This window comes from Moschus berezovskii, chromosome 10, assembly GCF_049115385.1.
Source record: "Moschus berezovskii isolate FMDL1 chromosome 10, NW_MosBer_1.0, whole genome shotgun sequence".
NCBI lineage: Eukaryota > Metazoa > Chordata > Mammalia > Artiodactyla > Moschidae > Moschus > Moschus berezovskii.
This window is the reverse complement of record NC_142469.1, coordinates 90,413,092-90,429,637: the sequence shown is the minus strand read 5'-3', so window position 1 is coordinate 90,429,637 and position 16,546 is coordinate 90,413,092. Positions and strand designations below refer to the sequence as shown.

General features: G+C 38.0%; 1 protein-coding gene across 5 annotated transcripts in view; it reads left to right on the top strand.

Moving 5' to 3' along the window:
* SHPRH (SNF2 histone linker PHD RING helicase) overlaps window positions 1-13,926 on the top strand; it is an 87,604-nt gene extending 73,678 nt beyond the window's left edge. For 2 of the 5 annotated variants that reach the window (XM_055432906.2, XM_055432907.2), the window contains exons 26-30: window positions 2,061-2,153; window positions 2,818-2,904; window positions 3,678-3,856; window positions 7,167-7,247; window positions 8,633-13,924. In XM_055432906.2, coding sequence (XP_055288881.2) covers window positions 2,061-2,153; window positions 2,818-2,904; window positions 3,678-3,856; window positions 7,167-7,247; window positions 8,633-8,729 — 537 coding nt within the window. In that variant the 3' untranslated portion in view covers window positions 8,730-13,924. Of the gene's footprint in view, window positions 1-2,060; window positions 2,154-2,817; window positions 2,905-3,677; window positions 3,857-7,166; window positions 7,248-8,632 lie in introns of those variants that run through there. The other 3 variants (XM_055432910.2, XM_055432905.2, XR_016038451.1) reach the window with 3 other exon arrangements.
* The last annotated feature ends 2,620 nt before the right edge of the window (window positions 13,927-16,546 follow it).

Sequence of the window (16,546 nt, the reverse complement as noted above, 5' to 3'; positions counted from 1 at the left end):
TGTTGATAGTTTAAAGTTCTAGCATTTCTAGGGTCAGTGTGATAGGGAATCTACCACAATCCAAATAGTCTAAAAATCTTTTTTTTAACCTTTGACCAACAGTTCCACTTTCATGTGCCTAACCAACAAAAAATCTGTGCACACGTACCCAATCCTCTAAGTATAGTCACTGAAGTACTGTTTGTAAGAACAAAAAAGAATGAAATTAATGTAAATGTATATTAATAAGCAAATGTGAGAGTTGGACTATAAAGAAAGATGAGCACCAAAGAATTGAGGCTTTTGAACTGTGGTGTTGGAGAAGATTCTTGAGAGTCCCTTGGACTGCAAGGAGATCCAGTTAGTCCATCCGAAAGGAAATCAGTCCTGAGTATTCATTGGAAGGACTGATGCTGAAGCTGAAACTCCAATACTTTGGCCACCTGATGCGAAGAACTGACTCGTTTAAAAAGACCTTGATGCTGGGAAAGATTGAAGGCGGGAAGAGAAGGGGACGACAAAGGATGAGTTGGTTGGATGGTGTCACCGACTCTATGGACATGAGTTTGAGTAAACTCCAGGAGTTAGTGATGGACAGGGAGGCCTGGTGTGTTGCAGTCCATGGGGGCCACAAAGAGTCGGACACAACTGAGCAACTGAACTGAACTGAACTGAACTCTAGTCTTTTCCTTCATAGAGTTAGCACTCCAGGTTGGAATTTTGCTTATAAAAGGTTATTCTGTTTTCTTTTGAAATTTTTATAAGAAGCAGCTTAATTTTAGAAGGGTTCATAGTTATCCTGGTGTTTCACTTGAAAATATCTTTGAAAATGAGACCTTGCAAGGAACATGGAAGTTTCTTAACTGCTAAAATGATCACTTTATGCTAATTTCCTGTTTTCTTTTATTTGAGATAGTTTTGCTCTTATTTAAGATAATTTTTAGATTGAAATAGGTCCCTTATACTTTTTAACCTTTCAAGTATAATTGAAAGTCTACATATCCAGAAAAATAAATGTAGATATAGGACTTTAATATGAAAATTTAAAAATCTTCCTTAATTCTTTTTTGCTGACTTTAAACTTAGTAAAGCTTTCTTCCTTATTTGTTTCTATTTTTACCTTTAAGTATCTCTGTGTAAAAGTAGTAAGGGGGCGTGATATGAGGGTAATAGTAGGTAGTATAGGAATATTTTTACTTTTTGGTTACATCTGCCCCTCTTGTAGGGTGATCTGATATCTCTGAAAGGTTACCGAGTGTCTACTATTGGGAGTATTGGGCTAAATACTTAGTACACATTTTCTCCTTTAACCATCACAACAACCTTTGGAAGTAGATGTAATCATCATCCCTGCTTGACAAACTAAGGCTTAGAAAGGTTAGAATTTTTATAACTAAGGAGCTGCAGAACTGGCAGTTGAGTTTCAATTTATTTCACTCAGAATTTCATGTCATGCCATCTCCCACAGCATTCTAGGAGGAAAGCTTTCTTAATGAAGGCTTCAAAAACACTTGCTTTATTTCATTTTCTTATTCCTTTATCTTAGAAATGGTTATGCAGAGTACAAAAAACAGTTTTTAAGGGTTTATCTAGCTTTGTATAAATCTGCCTCTGTCCAAGTGGACATCACTTGTACCTCTGTCTTTGTCCTTTGTAATGCCCTTAAAAGAAAGGATTTTTTGTGTAGGTTCTTTACTTATTTACTTACAGCAGAGTTTTGATTTATTATATTCTGAACAATTTCAGTGCCATACTATCTAAAGTGATGAGTGTTTTTTAATGTATATTCTGCTTATCTAAAATAACAAAGTTTTGTAATTGCAAAATGTAGCCACTTAACTAAAAAAGCTTATCTTAGGGTCTTATGAATTTCTGGAGTGCTTTCTTATATTTTCTTGGGGAATAAATCTGTAACTTCTGCAGTTTGAAGCTAAAGAAAATTTCCAGCAAATACGAAATGAAAAAGAATAAACACATATGTACCTATCATACAGTTTTAATAGTGTTTTACATTGACTTTCCAGTACATTGTTAATTGGATTTTATTTGATAATAATGGGTTTTCTTCTTTGTGTTCAAAGGGCAGCCATTCTACAAAAGTGGAAGCTGTGGTCAGAACTCTAATGAGAATCCAGCTTAGAGATCCAGGGGCTAAAGCACTTGTTTTCTCAACGGTACAGTCAACATCCTCAGTGTTAACTCAGACTGGCTTTCTGTTTCTAATCAGTATATATCTGAGAACTAACTGTGAATGTTTGCCATGATGTAACTGAGTTTTAGAATTACTGATCGATTTTTCCTTGTTAATTTTTTTTTTCTATATCCATTGGATAGAATTATTTTTAGAGAAATTTGATGATGCTTCACAAAGCAATCTCCATAGCTGTATTTTATGTTTTTATATTAATTTTACTTAGGGATTTTCTTATATTACTATTTTAAAAGTGAAATCTAGAAACTTGAAAATCATTTCACAGAGGTACTTGGTTAAGGAAAATAAAATTAACCTATTGAATAAAAGGTATTGAGTAAAACTTCTAGTTTTCGTTTTTGAAAGATAAATAGCCACATCTATTTATATATTCCATAATTTATTTTCTATTACTTATGTTTATCTTAATTCATTTATTAAAGATGCTCATTTTTTTACCCTATCTTTAACCAGCATTTGATTTAAAATATCATTCAGGATAGAAAATAATATTAATGGTATTACAGTTGAAGTTTTTGTTTTTGTTTACTTAATTCTGAGGTATATAGCTTGTATTAGTTTAGTCCCTTTTCAAGTCCTTTTTACATGAAAATTATGTGTAAATATTTGGTTTTCTGTGTTCTTAGTGGCAAGATGTATTAGACATTATTTCAAAAGCTCTCACCGACAACAACATGGAATTTGCACAGATCAGTCGTGTTAAGACATTTCAGGTATGTCAAGAAGATTTTACTCATGTTTTTTGGAGTGAATTCAGTTACAAACTGCAACTGCTCTTAACTAGCTTACTTGTGCATTTATTGTCATGTGTCATAAACCACAGAAACACAGTTTGAGTTCCTGATTGACTATAAGATTAACATTTAAAGGCAAAGGGAGCAAACTGCATTTACTTTCCATCTATTCAGTTATACCCATAGCAAACCGTATTTAAAGATCTTGTGACGTGAGGTCCATTTCTTTAACATAGGAAAAGATGGCCTATGGAATACCTTTTGAATGGACAGAGGCCTCATGCCCCTAAACTTAAGTTCTAAAAACACTGTATTCGGCAGAAGTGCATATGGTCAAATTGCGCTGACCTCACACCAGCACAGTGACAGATACAAACCTAAGGGGAACACCAGAAAAAGACCAAGTGACACTTCAGCAGATGCGCGGCTCCTGCGCTCACGCTCGCACTTTGCTGCTGGCCCTCCGTCTTTCCTCTAAGCTCACATAGTTTCATTTGCATACGTCACCTCCGTGTATCTTGTGATTCTTCTGTGTATTATAAAGAACACGAGAGGTTGTGTGACACTTTTTTTTTCTTAAAGTCAAGCCACATGATTTTGTTTTCTAAAATTTGTCATCTTACATTTAATTTTCTTAATTATTGCCTTTCACAATGACCTGGATATCATTAGGCATTTTAGCATGAGCTATAGTATCCTGCTTTTATTTTTAATTATCCAGCTAAAATTTAAATGTACCTTTCTTTTTTTAGGAGAACCTGTCAGCATTTAAGTATGATCCCCAAATCAATATTTTGCTGCTGCCCCTGCACACAGGTTCTAACGGATTAACTATCATTGAAGCAACTCATGTTCTCTTGGTGGAGCCCATACTGAACCCTGCCCATGAGCTCCAGGCCATCGGAAGGGTGCACCGGATTGGTCAAACAAAGTAAGGACTAAAGTTCACCTCAGTCACATTTGCTATTTCTGAGATACAGATCAGCATTTAAACTCTTCATTTATGTTCATCTTAACCTATTCATTTTTAGTGACTTACTTATATATTAAATTTTCAATTCTTATTATATGACCAGAAGATATTTTGAGATTTCCAATGACTCTCCTCCAAACAGCAAATCCCCAAATTCTCCCAGATTTTTGTCTTTCCTTCTTCAGAAGCTAGCCTGGTCACTTCATCAAGATAGTTTCTTAAAATACCTAAGACATCTATTAAGCTGAAGGCATCTGTCATGACTTTGAGAAGAACTGATTTTTGATTGGCTGAAGTAGCCAGTATGTAAAAGAAGCCATATCTCATGCATAACTGAAAACAAATAGCTCTTTTATAAATGCTTCCCCTTAGGAAAGTACAACCTTCCAGATCCAATATAAGAGATAATTAGTTAAAGTAAACCTAATAGTAAATATTATGTCGTATGTACTACTTTTATTCAAATATCAGAATGGATAATTATCCTTTATACAGCTTCTCAGATGTACTACCTCCTGGATGTTAGATGGTTTCAATTTGTTCTAATGCATCCATATTCAGTTCAAATCAGTCCTTTAATCATGTCCAACTCTTTGCAGCCACATGGACTGCAGCATGCCAGGCTTCCCTGTCCATCACCAACTCCCAGAGCTTGCTCAAACTCATGTCCATCAAGTTGGTGATGCCATCCAACCATCTCATCCTCTGTTGTCCCCTTCTCCTCCTGCCTTCAATCTTTCCCAGCATCAGGGTCTTTTCCAATGAGTCAGTTCTTCACATCAGATGGCCAAAGTATTGGAGCTTCAGCATCAGTCCTTCCAGTGAATATTCAGGACTGATTTCCTTTTCGATTGACTGGTCGGATCTCCTTGCAGTCCAAGGGACTCTCAAGTGTCTTCTCCAGCACCACAGTTTAAAAGTATCAGTTCTTCAGCACTCAGCTTTCTTTATGGTCCGATTCCCACATGCATACATGACCACTGGAAAACCCATAGCTTTGACTGGACAGACCTTTGTTGGCAAAGTAATGTCTGTGCTTTTTAATATGCTCTCTAGGTTTGTCATAGCTTTTCTTCCAAGGAGCAAGCATCTTTTAATTTCATGGCTATGGTCACCATCTGCAGTGATTTTGGAGCCCAAGAAAATAAAATCTGTCACTGTTTCCATTGTTTCCTCATCTATTTGAAGTGATGGGAGTCCGGATGCCATGATCTTCTATTTTTGAATGTTGAATTTTAAGCCAGCTTTTTCACTCTCCTCTTTCACTTTCATCAAGAGGCTCTTAAGTTCCTCTTTACTTTCTGCCATAAGGGTGGTGGCACCCATACTAAGCACTTGTTAAATAAATATTGATTGAACACTTGCTGTGTGTCAGGTATTATTCTAGACACTGGAGGCTTCCCTGGTGGGCTCAGCAGTAAAGAATCTGCCTGAAATACAGGAGATGTGGGTTCAATCCCTGGGTCCAGAAGATCCCCTGGAGGAGGAAATGGCAACCCACTCCAGTATTCTTGTCTGGGAAATCCAATGGACAGAAGAGCCTGGCGGACTAGAGTCTATGGAGTCACAGGAGTCCACCATGACTCATTGACTAAACAATGATGACAAATATACTATACCCTGAAGATCCAGATTGAATAAGATATAATCTTGTTTCCCCAAGGATATCACTATGTAATACAGGAAACAGTTGATTTAACATATTATAGTAGAATGTGCAAAAATAGAAATGCTGTGGTAACAAAGAAGAGTGTAAACTCTTGTGCCCTAGAGAGTCAGGAGAGGCTTCATTAGATTGAGTCTTGAAGGATTAATTACTCCAGAGTTGGCCTAGAGAAGGGTGCTCACACAGCAGAGAGCTGCTTATGCAGAAACAAAGGAGAAAATCAACATGATGTTTCTCAGGACCTTCAGGAGTTTGAAGTTGCTGGGGTATAAAGTATGTGGAGAGGAGTGGCAGGAGGTAAGGTCTTGTATGCCACAGTCAGAAACATAGCCTGCTCTGTAAGCAGTGGCCGAGAGAGCAAATGATGACTTTAAGCAGGAAAGAGACATTGATCAAGCAAAATATGACAAAGTAATATAATTGTAATAAATGCAAGATTGTTCTAAAGTACTCATTTAAAATGTAGTTATGTCTTACTGGGTTTTTTCTGTGTTTGATTTGGGTTTTTGTGGGGGACGGGGGTGGTTTTGTTTGGTTTGGGGCTGTACCACACTGCACGTGGTTATCTTAGTACCCTGAACAGGGAGCAAACCCATACCTCCTGAAATGGAAGTGCAGAGTCTTAACCACTGGACCACCAGAGAGGTCCCGGTTTGTTTTCACCTTGTCTTATATTTTTAAACACTGACTTCTTATCTTATTGTTTTCAAAAACATACAGTGGGCTTATCTCAGATGTAAAATTACAAGTCTGTAAAGGCCACTCAACACTGCTTAACAATCCTACTTTGCTTCCCTAGTATATAGATTTTTCTGCTTTCTGAGGAGAGGGTCTGCAGTCTCTCTGTTCCTTCTCCTTGTTGAGGGAGGAAAGGGAAAACAGCTGCAGTCAGAGTAGAAGTAGCTCATCTTTCCATCACCAACTTGAACTGTCTGCCTCCAACAACATCCACATAGTTCATTCGGTAAATTTTTATTGCGCTCCTTCTGTGTGTCAAGCACTGTTCTAAGTACTTGAGATGCCCTCACCGAGCTTAAATCCTCATTGTAGGGGATTGGTAGAGACAGATGGTAAACAGTAAACATAATAAGTAAATACATATACTGTTAGGGGCAGGGTAAGGAGGATTAAGCCACCCTGCAGGTGGCTGGGCAGAAGGGAATCCAGCCTCCCTCCACCTCACCGTATGCTTCATCCCTGCTAGCCTTTCTGCTCCTCAGACTGTTGAAGCTTGTGCTTGGACTTGGCATGGATTTACTGCTGCTTCTGTGAGGTTGCTCCTCCCTCTCCTCCTCTGCTTATAGCCACCTATTCTCAACAGTCATGTTTCAGGTCATATGACCTCATAACCTTGTCTATACCTGAAAATGTCTTACATGGTGTGTTTTTATTACGTCTTCCCTCAGTAGATACTGTAGATATCGGTTCATTGAGATTAGTTTGTTGTATTCACTGCTGACCAAACCCTCTCACCCAGCACCTGGCTTACTACCTGGCACAGCGGATGCTGACTGATAAATACAGCGTGTAATATATGAAGTTTATTTGTTGTAAACTGTTCCCCAGGTGTTTTTAAGCTTATCATTGTTATGTACCTTCTAGACCAACTGTCGTACACAGATTCTTAATAAAAGCGACAATAGAAGAAAGAATGCAAGCAATGCTGAAAACTGCTGAAAGGAGGTGGGTAACAGTTCACTTCAAGTGGATGGCAGAAGTTTTCCTGTTCATATAAGGTTGTGTAAGCGTGTAGAACTTCTTCACCTAGATGATCACTTAGTCAACCAAAAGATGTAAGTGCAAATACTTTTACAGAGCAAGGTATGACATTTTACCTGTCCAAAATTTCCCGGCTAATACTCCAGGCATTCTATATTTGACTTAATTTATTCATAGGGATTATAAATTTGAGCAAACTCTGGGAGATAGTGAAGGACAGGGAAGCCTGGAGTGCTGCAATCCATGGGGTCCCAAAGAGTTGGACACAACTTAGAGAGTGAACAACAACAGCAGATACATAAAAAAATATTTAAACGATTCTGTTAAAGATGCTTTATTTCAGAGCTATTATACTTTGAATCACCCATATGTATTTTGCCAGCAGAGGGCTTTGGGAGAACTATCCTACATTTCCTTGCCACGCTGGATTACTTTTTAAATGAAATCTATCTTTATGCCCAATGTAAAAGGCTTGGTCTGAAATCTGTAACGTGAAACTTACAGCACACTTGTTGGTTACATGCAAGTTAAAAGGTGTGGACTTAAAACTAGGCTGGTAATTGTATTATTACTCTTAGACAGAGCAGAAGCAGGGAGACTAAAACAGCCTTAATTTTAAAAACTTAAGTTTGAAATCATAAAACTTGCTAACATTTACTTCCTAATATATTTTCTTTCCAGTCATTTTGAAACATAAACTAATGCCTAACTGAATTCTGGTGAGTTACGTGTGATTGGAAGATACACTCAGAAGAGATGATTGCCTTAGAAGGGATGGTTTTAGCTGAGGTATTAGTGCTTTGCACAGTAAAGCAGCATTGGAAACCAGAAATTCTCTTTCACTGGTGGTCTGTGGAAAAGAGAGAGGCTGCCATGAAAGCTTTTTGCCTCAAACATGAAGGCTTTTTGTTGGTGGTATTTCCAAATATAACAATTCAGTGATTATATTTAAGCTGCCTCAGTAAAAATAGCAGCTTGAATTTTTCTTGAAATAAATTAACTTTGGATACTAAGAAGGTAAGTTGTAAGGTGAAAGCCTTAGTAGTAGTTGGCAAGGAGTTTTGTTTATTAAGTGTACAGAGGAAAACATTTTATGGCAAAGTTTGAAAATGCTATATAGAAATCTTTCCTAATTTTAACAAGTTGTAATAATGATCCCATCATCTTCTTGGAGTTTCTTATAACTCAATTACAAAAACTTAGGAACATACTCTTATATTAAGAATATAATATTAATATATTTTTATGTCTTACATTATTATGAGACCAGAACAGTATATAAAAGACAAACATAATAATTTATTTCTTGGGGTTTCTTTCTGATTCTGCTCACTTGGAAAATCCTACAGTCACACGAACCCTTCTGCAAAGCATTCCGAAGCCTCCGTCTTGACCGTGGCTGACCTGGCAGACCTGTTTACCAAAGACACCGAAGACCTTGAATGAAGTACACTTGATTCAGTCCAGACTTTAGTGTATTTTAAATTTTTCATAGTTTATAGAATAAAGTTATAAGTAAAACAGTCCAGTAGATGTCAGTAAACACTGTTCTTAGTTGAATGAATTTATCGCTTTTTCGGTTGTACAGTCCAGTAGTTTTTGAGTCCTTTTCAATATACTATTTCCATAATAGCTATAAAGATCTTTAATTTTACACTCCTAATAAAATATTTGGGCTTCCCAGGTGGCAAAGTGATGAAGAATCCACCTGCCAATGCAGGAAACATGGGTTTGATCCCTGGGTCAGGAAGATCACCTGGAGGAGGAAATGGCAACCCACTCCAGTATTCTTGCCTGGAGATTCCCATGGACAGAGGAGCCTGACTGGCTATAGTCCATTGTGATCACAAAAGAGTTGGATACCACTGAGCGACTGCACACATGCACACATACAGAAAATACTTATTTTTATTCCAAAGAATATCTGTATCTGAGGGAATTAAGAGAGGTATTGTGTACTTTTCTTTTGATAAGCTCAGTCTTAAAAAGAAGTTAGAATAAGAGAGTAACTCAACTATTTTAGTTTTATATGACTCGGTAATACTTAACCAACATAGATCTCATTTTTGGAAGAGCCTTCAGTATCTTTAGCACAGGATTGACCAGTATCTTATTAGTAACATTTTTAAGATGGTGAATTATATTAGCCCCCAGTTCTTTGAGTAGTTATAGACTGTAACTTCATAAATAGTAACTTCAGAGTAATGCAGCTCCAACAGTAAGTTAATATTAGACAATTATTTCTTTTCTCTGTATCTTGCTACTAAAAATTAAAACAGTGAACACTTTAGGTATTTCTATTATATGTTAAGTATTATCACTGTAAGCAGTTAACATAGCTTTATTAAGTGTATTAATGTTTAATTAAAATTGTTTTCTCTACTTTTAATTTGTTACTAAATGTTTACATTTTAAGATTGATCTGTAACTATTGCAGTGTCTATAATTTCAGTTCTTATGATTATAGCAATATGGCAAGGTTTTTTTCTTTTTTACCATTATTGCATACTAATGTCTTGGATTCTTTTTCTTTCCCATGTTCTTGTGTAACTAGACTTTTCAACCTCTAATATCTAAATTTATGATAGGGTTTGTTATTTCATTCCACTAGTACTTCCCTCAAGGACTAGCATTTGATCTTTGTAACAAGAGAATGTCATATTCACAGAAGCAAATAATTGCAAGTGATAATAACCCAGTGTTTCTTCTGTGAAGAATTAATGGACTTTGAAATTGTTAAATAAGGAGTAGCTTGCTGTATCCTAGCCATTTGATGTAATACAAATGTTCTTGATTTATTTTCTTTGAGCCTTCAGAGTTTCAAGTGACCCTCAGGACTCATTAACTCCTACTTAGTTGTCCAGAAAACTAACAGAAATATACCCTGGATCACATTTGTCCAAGAGGCTTTGGTGCTTAGTTAAGGTGCATTTTCTTCTTCCGGTTTATAGAGTGACATAATCCAACTGAAGAAAACACACACACATTTTTGGTGCTTATTCTTCAGTTGAAGGAAGATATGCATTGATTCTTTTATATGAAATTAGACAAAACTATTATTTTTGTAGCTCTTTACATGTTATAAAGAGCTTTCCTATACATTTATGTGTTTAGTTTGCCCACCAGTCCTGTGAAGTTGATGAAATTTATAACATTCCTGTTTTAAAAGTGGAGAACTGAGATTCAGAAATACTGAGAAATATGCCTATGACACATAGCAAGTAAACAGTGGAGCCCAGGTCCCTTGGCTCCAAATCTCATGTTCTTTCTCTAAATCATACCTTGCTGCAGTTCAGAAGGCCCTTGGTTCTAGTTTAATGATGAACATGTTTCAGTATTTCTTTCTTTTTCCTAGTATTCCTTTTTGTGCTACAGTTTTAGGGAAAGTAATTTGATAATGCTTCAATTTTGTATAAAGAGAAATATAAAAATATAAATAAATATACCTATCTGTATTAGAGAAAAGCTGCTCTTATTTATTTCTGTAAAATGTCATCAATTAAATAAATATTTTAGTGTAATTTGAAATTCGGGCATTTATTAAATTTCTGATCCATAGAACATACTGCATGGTTTTCATTTTTTGTTTGTTTTGGTCTTTCAACAAAAGGTGTCAAAATTGTTTAAACCACAGAACCCTATATTTTATAGACATTTAATCTTTCTTCAAAATAGTTGTGACATTTCAGTTGCTCAGTCATGTCCGACTCTTTGAGACCCCATGGACTGCAGCACACCAGGCCTCCCTGTCCATCACCAACTCCCAGAATTTACTCAAACTCATGTCCATTGAGTCAGTGATGCCCTCCAACCATCTCATCCTCTGTTGTTCCCTTCTCCTCCCGCCTTCAGTCTTTCCCAGCATCAGGGTCTTTTCACATGAGTCAGTTCTTCACATCAGGTATTGGATACGAAGTATTGGAGTTTCAGCTTCAGCAGCAGTCCTTCCAATGAATATTCTGGACTGATTTCCTTTAGGATGGACTGGTTGGATCTCCTTGCAGTCCAAGGGACTCTCAAGAGTCTTCTCCAATGCCACAGTTCAAAAGCATCAATTCTTTGGCTCTCAGCTTTCTTTATAGTCCAACTCACATCCATCCATGACCACTGGAAAAACCATAGCTTTGACTAGATGGACTTTTTTTGGCAAAATAATGTCTCTGCTTTTTAATATGCTGTCTAGGTTGGTCATAGCTTTTCTTCCAAGGAGCCAGTGTCTTAATTTCATGACTGCAGTCACCATCCCCAGTGATTTTGGAGCCCCCAAAAATAAAGTCTCTCACTGTTTCCCCGTCTGTTTGCCATGAAGTGATGGGACTGGATGCCATGATCTTAGCTTTCTGGATGTTGAGTTTTAAGCTAACTTTTTCGCTCTCCTCTTTCACTTTCCTCAAGAGGCTCTTTAGTTCTTTCTGCCATAAGGGTGCTCTTTCTGCCATAAGGGTGGTGTCGTCTGAGGGTATATCTGAAGCATATCTGAGGTGACTGACATTTCTCCCGGCAGTCTTGATTCCAGCTTGTGCTTCCTCCAGCCCAGCGTTCCTCATGGTTGTGACAGTTCTCCCAAATAATTGTTCAAAATAAATTCCAATCTAGTCTCCACATCTTGGCTGCAAACAAAGGGCTTTTTTTTTTCCTCCTTCTGTCTTTTTATATTTCCTGAAATATCACGGTACTTAAAAATAGTTGTTCTTAAATGAGTACTTTATTAATGAACCACAGAGGGAAAATAATAAGGTAATTCAAGTCCTTAGCAAGCTGAAGTGTGTTTGTAACTGGGACTGTATCTCTTTTTTTTTAAATTTTTTATTTACTTATTTTTGGTTGTGCTGGATCTTTGTTGCTGCATGGGCTTTTTCTCTAGCTGCAGTGAGCTGAGGGCTACTCTCAGGTCGCGGTGCACAGGCTTATTGCAGTGGCTTCTCTTGTGGAGCATGGGCTCTCGGGCATACCAGCTTCAGGAGCTGCGGCACACGGGCTCACTCTGGGCTCTAGAGCACAGGCTCCGTAGTTGTGGTTCACAGGCTTAGTTGCTTCACAGCATGTGGGATCCTCCCAGGTCAGGGATCAAACCCGAGTCTCCTGCACTGGCAGGCAGATTCTTTACCCAATGAGCCACCAGGGAAGCCCTACATCTCTCTTAAATGAATCCAAGTAAGCTTACTAGGACTGAAAACACTTATTTATATATAATGTGAAATACACATACCTAATTCCTTAGTCTCTTGCTTCAAACTCAGGTAGCTTTACCATATTTATTGCAGCTTCAGCTTTTCTCTTTGTGATCTCAGCAGAATGGCCCATGTTTTAGAGATAGCTTGTTAGGGATTGGTCCCTTTTATACTGTATTAATAACAAACTTAAAACTCTCGACATGGTAATTCAACATACAACCACAAATTCTTTACAAATAGTTATCAAACTTGACAGTATTTGTCAAAATATTTAGGATTTGAATTTAACCATGCAAGATTAATCATCAACCCAAGTTACCCTGTTAAGTAAACAAACAAATGATGTATTTTAAATCTTGTGCTCTCCTTTACAAGTTCTCCCGATATTTAGTTGTGCTTGAGTTTTTTTATGCTTATTAAACTATAGGATAATCTTTGAGAAATGCAAAGATCACCTATGCTAAAAGAGCTCAGGTCTTGTTAAGCTGAATAAAAAGTATCTTTCAGTTTTTCTAGAATTTAAACAAAATCCCACACTTATATGCTATTTCTTAATTTCTTATTGGCATAGCAATATAAAAATGACATGCTACTAAAATGAAGCAGTACAAGCAAAATGCCTTAAACCTGTCTACTCTGGTAAAGAAAATCTAATCTTCCATAATGCTTCTTCAAAGTGGGAATAGTCAGCTCTACAATTTATAAAATGTACAAGAATTTCTCTGTACCTTTCTTGAGTTGTGAATTTCACATAAATGCTGTCATACGTAAGGCTTGAATATGAAGCACTTGTGAGCCTTCCATTAAAGGAAGGAGTAATGGATAAACCGCAAAGGGAACTTGGTTCTCACAGTGGGCATGTGGTGTTGCCTCTGAGTTAACAGACTACCATATACAGAAAATAGCAGGAGAGCTTGGCCAGGACCAAAGTTGACATCTCCAACTTTCCTTTGCCTTCAGTCAGCCTTTCAGAGCCCTGCATACTTTGTCTTTGAAGGTCCTGTACCATCCCTTGAACCCTATTCCATTATTTAATATCAGTGACTCTCAAGACCGATTTTGTTTATTAAAACTGTGTTATATTGGAACCAAATCCTTCGTACTACAGCTTATACTTTTTCCTTGGAAAATAGAAATAAAATTTAAACTCCATTACCTGTGTAACAATTCTTTGTATGGATGACTAAGTTATTCAGTAACTTTTTCTTTCTGCCATTCGGATATTCCATCCCTTCAGCCTTTTCTTAAAGAGCTTAATCTCCAAATCCCTGTGGTATCTTTGTCTCCTAGTAAACCTCCCATGTTCCAAACCTTCAGTAGAACCTATTCAAAAAACAGTTTTGAGCAAGGACCTATTTTCAGCACATGGGATCTTTTCACACCTGTGATTTGTATGCCTCACAGTTCTGATGACTGACCCTTCCAGTGCCTTGAGGAGCAGACATTTGTCCCCATATTTCCTTAGAGGAAGAGTTTCCCCAGATGAGCTTCAGAGGGCAAGTTTCCCTGTGCACAGTCTTCAGATCCCTGGAGAGAGTTTTGTAGCAGCCCAAACCAGCTTCCCAGGTGGCTCAGGTGGTAAAGAACCCGCCTGCCAATGCAGGAGCCATAGGAGACTAGGATTCTATGCCTGAGTTAGGAAGATCCCCTGGAGAAGGAACCCACTCCAGTATTCTTCCCAGGATAATCCCATGAACAGAGAAGCCTGGTGGGCTACAAGCCATGGAGTCGCAGAGTCAGACATGACTAAGCAGGTAAGCAAAGCAAAGAAAACTGACAAGCATAATCCATATAAGCAAAAGCTCTTCAGAGTCCTCAATGATTTTGATGCACCTAAAGATCCTGAGACCAAAAATTTTGAAAACTGTAATAGCCTATTTTTAAATTAACTTCAGTGTCTCCTCAGCAGGAGCAAGGCAGGGAATGGGCAGATTTTTCTGGCCACATTGTAAGTTGCTATATGCACAATTTTGTTGATCATGGGCAAAGGCCTATTGTAGGAAGAAGTCTGTCCACACAGCGGCAGCAGTGTTTGCAAGTCTGGTAGACTATAAAACAAAGAGTTCCATTTAATTTTACATCTTATACTTTGTTTAAAAAAAAAAAAACTGAAATGGTTGAGGTTGCATGTAGCAGCTTTTAAAAGCTGTGTCCACATGAATGTAAACAAGTGATATTCTGTGACTGCCCCAGGACCACAGAAATTATTGTCACCTGTGATGGTCAGATTTACGAGTCATTTTGTCCAGGCTGTAGTCTCAACCGATAAGATACTGTGTGGCTATGAAATGTTTTCATAGATACAACTAGTGTCCATAATAGGCTGGCTTTAAAGGAGATTATTCTAGATGAGCTGGGCAGGCTTGATTTAATCAGTTGAGTGTCTTTCCAAGCAGACATGAGACTTACCAGGAAAAATTCCCCCCTTGGACAGCAACTTCAGCTCATGCCTTAGATTTCCAGCCTATCCTTCCTGATGGCCTGCCCTCTGGACTTCAGACTTACCTAGCCAGCCTCCACAATCACATCAGCCAATGCCTTGCAATAAATCCTTGAATATGTATCTCCAACAGGTTTTGTTTCTCTGGTTGAACTCTTGATCCAGACTATCCTCGGAGAAACAAATGGGTGATATGGTTTATGCTACCACTTTTAAATAGCATTGTAATGTTTCTAAAAAAATATACTCAAAACGTGACTTAAACATCTAAAGAATAAAGATTGCACCCCAAAGAAAGGATAGTTCATGAGTATCATTGGCTCAGTAAGTGGACTCCCATGTACACATTCCAGGGATCGGCAAGGAGGTCCATTAAGATGTGGAAAGAAGATACTGGAACTCATTCAGACTGGAGGGTTTTTAATAAAAGATAAATTAAGCTTCCTCTTTTTTAATATGCAGAGCAACACCTTTATTCCCACCCATTTATATAGCAGTCACTTGTTACCTATGTAAGTGAACATGGGAGCTGCTGCTGCTGCTGCTGCTAAGTCACTTCAGTCGTGTCCGACTCTGTGTGACCCCATAGACGGAAGCCCACCAGGCTCCCCCGTCCCTGGGATTCTCCAGGCAAGAACACTGGAGTGGGTTTCCATTTCCTTCTCCAATGTGTGAAAGTGAAAAGTGAAAGTGAAGTTACTCAGTCGTGTCCGACCCTTAGCGACCCCACGGACTGCAGCCTACCAGGCTCCTCCATCCATGGGATTTTCTAGGCAATAGTACTGGAGTGGCTTGCCATTGCCTTCTCCGGAACAGGGGAGCTACTCGTTATCAAGTAAAATGGTTGTGGTGAAGATACCGGCATCCTTGTAAGATACCAGCAGGGAGGAGCTGGTTTACTGAAGTCAGAGAACAGGCCTGAAGCATCCATTATAACGTTAATTCTCCACGGAGAAAGGAAATTTTGAACACAACATGAGTTCTCAAAAGGAGTTAGTGAAATAATTTCTGAAAGTTTTTAAGTACAAGTGAACTTTAAGGCTCTTTTAAATCCGGTAGTTAAATCACCATGGCATTTTCCATTTTAGATTTTCTTTCTGCCAAAATATTCAGTGCTATGTTCCAGAATCTCTTTAGCCAAATGAATAATAAATACCAAAAAAGGGAGGCTGCTATTTCCTTTTCTAGAAAGTGAGTAAACATAGAATGCATCTATTTCTTTCTGAAAACATCAAGTAACTCAATGAATTCAGTAGAAAAGGCATTTTAATGTTTGTTGTTGGGTGTGCAGTACATCTTGCTGTTGTTTTTTAGTTGCTCAGCCATGTCCAACTCTTTGCAACCCCATGGACTGTAGCATGACAGGCCTTCCTGTCCATCCCTATCTCCCAGAGTTTGCCCAAACTCATGTCCATTGAGTTGATGATGCCATCCAACCAGCTCATCTTCTGTTGCCCCCTTCTCCTCCTGCCCTCAGTCTTTCCCAGCATCAGGGTCTTTTCCAATAGTACGGTTAATAGTTGCTGAATTTAATTGGTTGGAATAACTGATAAACACTCTTCACCCTAGAGCAGCGTTGTGTGGGTTACTAACGTCAGCAAGCATCCTGTCTGATAAAGAGAATGAGCTAATGAACGTTAAAATCATTT